This window comes from Acromyrmex echinatior, chromosome 10, assembly GCF_024713525.1.
Source record: "Acromyrmex echinatior isolate Ae372 chromosome 10, ASM2471352v2, whole genome shotgun sequence".
NCBI lineage: Eukaryota > Metazoa > Arthropoda > Insecta > Hymenoptera > Formicidae > Acromyrmex > Acromyrmex echinatior.
Window position 1 is genome coordinate 5,822,579 of NC_141861.1, and position 9,835 is coordinate 5,832,413.

General features: G+C 25.2%; 1 protein-coding gene across 1 annotated transcript; it reads left to right on the plus strand.

Moving 5' to 3' along the window:
• Positions 1-5,239: 5,239 nt before the first annotated feature.
• On the plus strand, positions 5,240-8,998 carry LOC105152128 (trypsin-1). The gene is made up of 6 exons (XM_011066223.2): positions 5,240-5,260; positions 6,112-6,232; positions 6,477-6,639; positions 6,913-7,121; positions 7,202-7,453; positions 8,727-8,998. The coding sequence occupies exons 1-6, from the start codon at positions 5,240-5,242 to the stop codon at positions 8,846-8,848; spliced, it is 888 nt and encodes a 295-aa protein (XP_011064525.1). The 3' UTR covers positions 8,849-8,998.
• The last annotated feature ends 837 nt before the right edge of the window (positions 8,999-9,835 follow it).

Below are 9,835 nucleotides of genomic sequence, written 5' to 3' on the forward strand. Positions count from 1 at the left end.
TTTATCTTTCTAACACATTCGGATATATTACAGATATTTCAAATATTCTGAAATAATTAATTTTTGTTCTTAACGATGACAATTAATGATGACACAATAAAACATTTTTGCAATCTATTGAAATACGTTTCAAATAACAATTTGCAAAGACAAAAATCATTTGCTTAATTGATAAATTTAAGAAATGTCTAAAAACATATCTGAAAAATGCATTAGACATAAGATGTGGACCTGGATATAACAAAAGATATAATTTTGCTCTTGATCCAAATGCAATAGTAAAAGGTAAAAGAAACAATAATCAATACAAAATGTATAGCAACATATTAATATAAATTGCTTATAATTGTTACTTAAAAATTATATATTGTAAAGTTCATTTAATAATTTTATATCTAAAGATATAGAGATATATCGAAAAGAATGATTATGCAAAGAAAAATATACTACGGAGAAACGATTCGAATTTGATGTTTTAGATATATGTACAAACTGAAAATTTGCCTACAAAATACATATCCGAATTTGATTTCGTACTTTCATTCCACGCTTTGCATTGGTGCAATGACATCAAGTGAGAAAGATTTTTTAATAAAGATAATTTCATTTTTTTCTCGACGTATTCTTTCTTTACAAATGTACTATAATAATGGAATTAATTATCGATGATATAACTAATAATTGATGGCTATTTATGCAAAATAATATCACTTTTCTCAAAAATGAATTTAAAATGCGCATTTATGAAAACAGTATTTAATTTAATCTTTTCAATGTTTAATAATATGTGTCATGATCAAACATGGAATTTCTATGAAATTTTCTTTATTTTCAATAGTATATATACTTCTAGATCTAGAGATTTACACGTTTAATATATCATTATAGGAATAAGTTATGTATAATATGTCATTATGTTTATTCTTACCTTTTATAAGTAATAATTATATAACAATAATAACGCAAAAAACAACATTCTATATTGGATCATACTTTTAATGCGTATCTCATCCTAGATTAAATTTCATGCTAAAAGTGAGAGAAAATAACTTGAATTTTTAAGACGACATCATAATAAAAGAGATGTATTTAATACATGATTAGTTTCACAAACTCATCTATTTAGGATGTTATTTAACCTATTTAATTCTTAATTTCATTGTTGACGTGAAAAGATTTTGTTTGTCATATCAAAAGTTATATTAATATGTGCAGATAATACGAAATGCTTCAGAAATTGAGAATGTGGAATATAATTCATCGTTTAAATTATATGGTAAATATTAATTATTGTAGTTTAAAGCCAAAGAACTAGGGTATATTTTTTTAATAAAAGCTTTTATTAAATGATAATTGTTTGTTTTATTTAATTTTTTCTCTAAATTTTCGCAGTTACTGCACTTTCCCTCATATGTATAATATTTTGCCAAAAATGAATTAATTTATTATGCTATAAAACTTTTTCTGGTATGTCTTAAAAGATACGGTTTAAGCAATTGGTCTCCTCAATTATATCTATAGGTTTCGGAAAACGTATTTTTTCTTAAATTAATAAAAAATGCAATTATAAAAGTTTATACATAGTGACAAATTGAAAAGTATCTAATATATGTAATAATAATATGAACGTATATGCATTATAAAATTTAATATACAAATTTAATCTCTACATTTATGGTTAACAACTGTAGTACTACAGTTATAGTCGTTAAAAGTTATAGAATAAGCCTCTTAATTCCAAATAAATCTTATTTTATTAAAACTATCAATATGTTTGCCACAATCGGTATTTATATTTTTATATCTACATCAAAAAAATAATAATTTAAGAAATTGATGTTTCCAAAAAATAGTAAAACGATGCATCAATAATATTATTATAAAAATATATTATATAAAAATATTTAAATGTGATATTTAAATATTTACATAAAGATGCAATAAGCAAAATCAGGTCAGCGATCTCAGATGTTTTGCTTTCAACGATGAATGTGGGTTAGTGAAACTTTCAAACCGTTACTTGCATCGCGTGATTCTTCTTAAATTAAAATACAATATGTTCTATAAAAAGAAAAATAATAACATCTACAAACAACTTCAAAATATATAATGTTTATTAAATAATAACTATAAAATAGTCCAACAAACATAAGTATAAATATAATGTCATCTTTTAACATTTATATCAGTTTTAATAACAGTATTAAGATTACATGACCAATAGATTTTATCTAAAAAAGTTTAAGTCATTATATTTTATTTATATACCATAAGCTTTTTGAATAAAAAATACTCTATCTTTTTGATATATTTTGATTTCAAATAAAATATTCCTTATTTATGTAAGATCAGATAACTGCCCAAATTTATAAATTCTCATCGAAAAAAGCATTATTGTTGTTTATCCAGATAGCAAAATTCTTCTTTAGCAAAAATATAAATATTTTGAAATTAAGAACATTTATATTTTATAAAAAAACATTTACATATATATTTTTAACAAATACAAATATTAATCTCAAAAAATAAAAACACAAAGAAATTCAAAGCTACACAATACACATTAAGCAGAATAAATCCACTTCAATAATATATCTGCCCTTCTTTTCGCGCTGACTTTCATTAGCTTTAAGTTTCAGTCTTTATATATTTTAAAGATTGAGAGTCCATGTAATTTTTTATTATTTATTTTAAATCTACGCTGGCTGCAAGATGGATCAAATATTAGTTTCTTTATAATTCTTTAATTCCACTACTGTAACATTTGGCATCACATTATTAAATTTTATAAAGCTTTGGATTGCTGAGAAAGACTCCAACATTGAAACATTAAAAATTGGAATAAAGATGATATCATACATTAAACAGAGTAGATAGTTATTCCGCTTCAATAATATGGGCCCCTTTTTCCACCTTGATTCTCATTAGTTTGAGCTTCTTTATGTTTGTATTTTTTAAAGATTAAGAGTCTATGTAATTTGTTACTATTTATTCTTAGCTTCGAAATATTTGAATCGAATGTTCTGTGTATATATACAATAAATATTCTATTTAGAAATTCATATTTATAATAAAAAATGTATAGAATATTTCTCAAACAAAACATTTATAGAATGTTCCTCGAAATATTCATAGAGTTAACAAGAATTGTATATGGAATAGTCTTATTTATGGATAAGATTATGTTTAGACGTATAATAAAAACGTATTATTCTAAAACATTATATAAAATGTTCTATACACATTTATAGAATATTTATATAGTATGATACGAATATACTATGTGAACATGATCTTAATACTTAACGATGTTTTAATACATCCATAACAAATATAAATAATCTTAATAAATGTTTGTACAACATTCACAGAATGTTTTTTTGTTATTTAAATATATGTCTTTATATGTATGTCTCAGTTATTAAAAGAAAAACGTTTTAAAGACATCGCAAGAGTGCATTTCGAAAGTTTATAAAGAGTTAAACGAATATATACAAATAATATATTGTATATATACTAATAAATATATACTAACAATACATAATACTACATATTATATATTATACAATATGTATACATCTAATATATAAGATGCGTTCCATTTTGCGCTTTTATAGCACTTGTCCTTGTAAGTTTTATTTGTCCTTGCATAATTTGATAGACAATAAAGATGAATTGATATTTACAGGGTGTAAATGTGAAAACGAAATGTATCCATAGTAAGACAAAACTTTAGCAAGCTACAGATCTTTTAACATCTTAAAATCTTCTTTTCAAAGAAACGTGATCAATAATTTTAATTTGTAATGTTTTTTAAAAACCATTATAACTGTATATACTAAAAGTAATAAATTATTGTATATTCACTATTTACTGTTGAGTCAATGACGGTAATCTATTCTTCGGTATTTTTAACAAAATTAAGCTTTTATTCAATTAACAAGAATCCAAAATTTTATACCGGATAGCAACTAAAATTTTTACATAATATACATATTTATACATATTATATGAACTATTCCAGAATTTTAAAAAGAATATTTATTTACGATCTACAGTCTGTTTAATATAATCGTAACTGACGTAACTTTTATACTATTATTTAAAAATGTAAAAATTACATATTACAACGCTTTTAAACTAATAAGTTAACCAATTATTGCTATTGTTAATTATTATTGAGTATTATCTTCCAGTGTAATCTGTCTAATAAAAGTTGTTAAATTGTGGAAATCATTACATCAACTTTTAAACGAGTAGATAAAGAGAAGGATTTTCTTCTACAACACATTATACATAGTCTTACAATTAATCATTCTACACAAAGTCTTAGTCATTGTTCGACTTTTGCTGGAAAACGACATATTTAATATTGAATTCTGTGTATGTTAAAAAATTTGAAGCTTTTTTTGCACGCTCCTAAAGACCCGAAAATATCGCCGGAAGCAATTGCTAAGAATATTAACTATTGAGATTATAATATAAAACCTTAAAATATATGTGTGTGTGTTTGCTTTGGCTAACATTCTTTCTCTTTTTAAGGAAAAAATTTCCCAATTTATACTTTTACTCCATTTCCTAATTTATAGGTTTATTTCAAAATTATTGAAGTACTAATAATAAGAAAAAGAAAAAATTAAGCAAATTGTTAGGTTACATAAAAAACAATGATATTGTATACGGCGAAAGCTTCCATTGATATACGTGCTTTCCATTCTTACGAAAACGAAAGACATCATGATTCCAAATTGAGAGGATTCACCACGTTTATGCCACGTGTACTGAATAGGACCAGAACGATGCGATGGTGGCAGCGCGACAGTGAAAGAAGAACTTTCTTCGTAACCATAAAGACCAGCTAGCTCTTGGTCGATCAGTTTAACTTCTTTGTGGAGCTACGGTGAAAGCGTGCGCGAGCAACGGTGATCTTTAACGAAACCAGAATCCACAGCTTCTCTGAAAAACCCGAAAAGAACGGTGTCGCTGAAATCGTGGCCGAATGTTCGTACGGACTCAATATAATGCATATTGATCGTGGAATCCAACAAAAAACGTGGTGCTACATCGATGAAAGCAAAAACGCATCCGTGAATCAGAACGACGTTGGTGCATTTCGTGAATGACAAATGGGAAAATGCCTTTATACGTGTTCCGTAGCAAGCTTTCGATCTTAATCTTAATTATAACATTTTTTATATCAGTATCAATTGAAGGCTATAGACTTCGTCGAGAACTTATAATGGCTCCAATTGCTTCTACTGTAAGTATGATTCGATTGAAATACCAAAATAAATTATGATAGATTAGCTCTCAACAAGATGAAAGAATAGTGAAACTAATTCATATAAAATTTAACCTATTAAATAGAACAATATATATAATAATTATATATTACTTTAATTTTTTGTGACAAATGTTTACAAAATATGTAATATAACTTTTTTAAAGAATTCTTATTATGTAACTCGCAACAGTATTATAAAAACAATTCTTCTTTTATTATTCAATATTAATCAATATTATTATAATCCATACAATATCCAAAAAACGTTTTAGGAACGTTCTTAAGATGTTTAAAAGCCATAGAGTCTTCTTATGAATGTCTTTAGAAAGTCCCTTGAAGATCTATGCTATATAGAAATTAATAATAATTTATAAATTATTCTAAATCATGCTGTTTTAATTTAAGAATTTAATGCTTTCATTTAACTTTCCCTTGAAGATCTATGCTATATAGAAATTAATAATAATTTATAAATTATTCTAAATCATGCTGTTTTAATTTAAGAATTTAATGCTTTCATTTAACTTCTTATTCCTTGACATGACTTAACATATCACGCTATATTATTTAATCCAAACAGATAGATGTTTTTTAGAATTTAGATAATGATTGTAATCAGTCAAAAGATCAGTTAAAAGATTTATGTAAATATCACATGCATGCAATGCTTACGTTTATAGATATTTAGTGTTGAAGATGATTTGACAGCTTAGGCCTTGACCCATTATTCTGATCATGATTTACTTTCTCTCATCGTTTATGTCGTATTTGCAATAGAAAGTGAGCGCGTACTTGAATGACATCAGTTAATTATACATTTCTTTCAGGAAATTTCTTTGAATAATTCTCGAATTCGTACTCGAAAATTTTTATTCGATGAAATATTTGGTATTGATATTATTGAGAATACTGAAACAGACGAAGAAAGGCTAAGAAACTGCACGTGTGGTAATAATGTCTTTCACAAATTAAATTTGTCCCGAGTCATAATTACTTTATTAAATCTTTTTAAAAAAATTAAAAATATTAAAATTTGTTAATATACATATATATTTACGATTAAGTTATTACGTATGTTATCTGTATATATTTTTATTATACTTATTTTGCTATAGAAGTAATAAATAATTTGTTTGTTCAAATTTAATATTTTTAAACATTAAAAGCATTTAAATTTCAATATTGATTTCAGAATGCGGTTTATCTAATCAAGAGAATCGAATAGTGGGAGGACGTCCTACATTACCGAATAGATATCCCTGGATTGCGAGGCTAGTATATGATGGTCGTTTCCACTGTGGTGCTAGTCTACTCAACAACGATTATGTAATTACCGCTGCTCATTGTGTACGGAAGTATGTCTTTATCCAATAAGTTTATAAATAAATACAACCAAAACGTAAATAATAACAATAATATAAATGCAATAAAGTAAATAGTATCACAAAATTATTAAGAATAATCTTATGTCATAATTATTATGAACGTTATTGAAACGGTATCTCGCAGAAATTCTAACATAATTTTTAATATTAAAAAAAAGTATAAGTGTGTGCTTTATTTATATTTTAATTCTATTTAATATATATTATTGCGATTAAATTAATGTTTTTATTTTTCTTTTTAAGTTTAAAACGATCGAAAATTCGAGTAGTACTTGGCGATTACGATCAATACGTAAATACTGATGGAACTCCTGTTATGAGAGCAGTGAGTGCTGTAGTACGTCATAGAAATTTTGATATGAACTCCTACAATCACGATGTAGCTTTATTAAAATTACGCAAGTCTGTGAAATTTTCGAAAAAGATTCGACCAATCTGTTTACCTCAACCAGGTAACATTGAACTAAATCAATCATGTATGTGTGATCTATTTTAAGATATTAAATATTGTATTTTTAATATGTTAATGCAGGAACCGATCCTGCTGGAAAAGAAGGGACGGTAGTAGGATGGGGTCGTACTTCGGAAGGAGGCATGCTGCCTGGAAAGGTACAGGAGGTGCAAGTCCCTATATATAGCTTGACGCAATGCCGAAAAATGAAATATCGAGCAAATCGAATTACTGAAAATATGATATGCGCCGGTCGAAGTAACCAGGATTCTTGTCAAGGAGATAGTGGTGGTCCTCTTCTTGTTCAAGAAGCCGACAAGCTTGAAATAGCAGGTAAAATATTTATATTTTATTATAATAATATATATAATTTTTAATAGTATTTGATGACAAATACTATTTCAAGAGGAAAAAAAATTTTTACGAAAAAGTACAGAAAAACTACATTGAGAGTGATATTATTTGAAAGATGAAGGATCTATCGATTTTTCAAACAAATGCCATTTTACGACCCATTACAAATGTCTATGAAAAACTGAGAATTTCTCAGATCTTGTCTTAAGATCTATGTAGTTTTTCGTAAAAGTATTTCTGTCAAATAATTAATGTTCCTTCATTATTTAAGCAAGTATGTTATAAAGTAAATATCTCCAGACAGCTTTATTTATATTTACGCAAATGTAAAAATCCGCAGAAATTATCTCAGTCAGACAAAAAAAAGGATTTTTAAATGATTTTTAAATATACATTTTACAATAATTATTCATTCAAAATAATGATTTGTAAATATTTATTAAACGTTTATTTAATATTCATCTATAATAATGATTTAAAAAAACATTTGTAACGTTTATTCAATATATTCATATTACATTTATAATTTATTTGTAATAACAATTTAGAAAAACGTTTATTTAACATTAATTATTTTGCAAGTAATATCAGACATCACCATTAGATGGACACTGTTTTTTGTAAATAAAAACCACACAAAATAGAATAGAAGGTGCAACAATATGAAATTTCTCATCCATGTTATGATGAAATGTTAATGAAATAACTTTAAAAGCAAGCCTAAAATTAGGCCCCAGATGAAAATTGAAATATTTTGTTACATATAATTGTTATAGGTCTCGCATTTTTCAACAGATAATTTTTTAAAATATTTTTACAAATATTTTACGTTTTTCAAATGTTTTTCAAACATATAAGGAATGTCCTTTTATACAGTAAACTAAATGTTTTTTTAAAAAAGTTTTTTGAAAAAAGAATGACTAAACCCATTATTTTTATCGTTTTCTAAAAACTTTTTTAAAAATATTTCTTAAACGGTTTTTAAAAATGTTTTAAAAGCGTTTTTTTAAATTTTAAAATAAACATTTTTCAAATATATTTTTTAAAAAATATTGTTTTAAACATTAAAATAAACGTTTCTCTTTAATTAAAAAAAAGATAACTTAACCCATTATTTTTAAAAATGTTCTTAAAAACATTTGAAAAACGTTTTTAAAAACATTTTTAACATCATTCTTTGTTAATTGGGATCTTACTATTGAAACATTTTTGTTCATATGGGACTTATATATGTGTTAAACGTATCTAATAGGTATAGTATCTTGGGGTGTGGGATGTGGTAGACCAGGTTATCCCGGAGTTTATACGAGAGTAACCCGATATCTCAAATGGATCCATGCAAATATGAAGGAAGGCTGTCTGTGTGTCACCTGAGGACCTGCTTTCACCTCCGACTTGTACATAAAATTTCACATGCAACGATTGTAATTAATCACTGTAATAAGTACGTTTTATGTTATTATTCTTAAATGACTTATTTGGAGAAACTGAGTACAATTTTTTATTAAATACTGATTTATCAAATATAGTTCCTTGTATAGAGGCCATTATTATTATTTATTAATTATTGCTTATATATATTGCTTATATATGTGTATAAAATGTAAAGGATATATTTTTTTGTAGAAAATTTAATTTAAGTAAGATTAGAGCACATGCTTAGCTCGCTTCACACGTTTTTATCACCTTTAATCGTACGAATAGCGGTCAAACGTTTCCGGAATAATTAGCAACCAGTAACGGTTCACTGTCAAATCGGGCTAAAGTTGACTCATCTAAATGCACTTCACGTACAATAGTATCTTTGTATGCGCAACTAGTAATTTGTACATAATAGAAGATAATGTAATTTATGTTAATCTAAATTACTGATATTGCCTATTACGTGTACATAATACGTATGTATGCATGTGTGTTATAAAATAATATGTATAAACTTGCAAAAGACTAAGAATGTGTTAACAAATATAAAATGAATTTAAAATAATCGTTGCATATTTTGTTATTATATAAAAATAATTAAAATTATATATGAATAAAAAAATTTTATTTATATTGTGTTTTATAAAATTTACTTTTTAAAATAATTGTTATTTAATTTTTTACTTATTATTACATTGTACCTGTATATGACACTAAATAAATCGCATATGCATATGTTAGTATATTCTTAAAATTAGAATAAAATTAGAATATAATAGACACATTATTTTTGTATCAGTATGATTAACAATATGACAATATACATAATTTTACAATATTAATAATAAAGAAAGAAAACTCGAAATGTATGATATTATATTCTTCCTAAAATTGAATTTTTATATTCTTCATAAAAATATAAATAGATGGTTAATAATA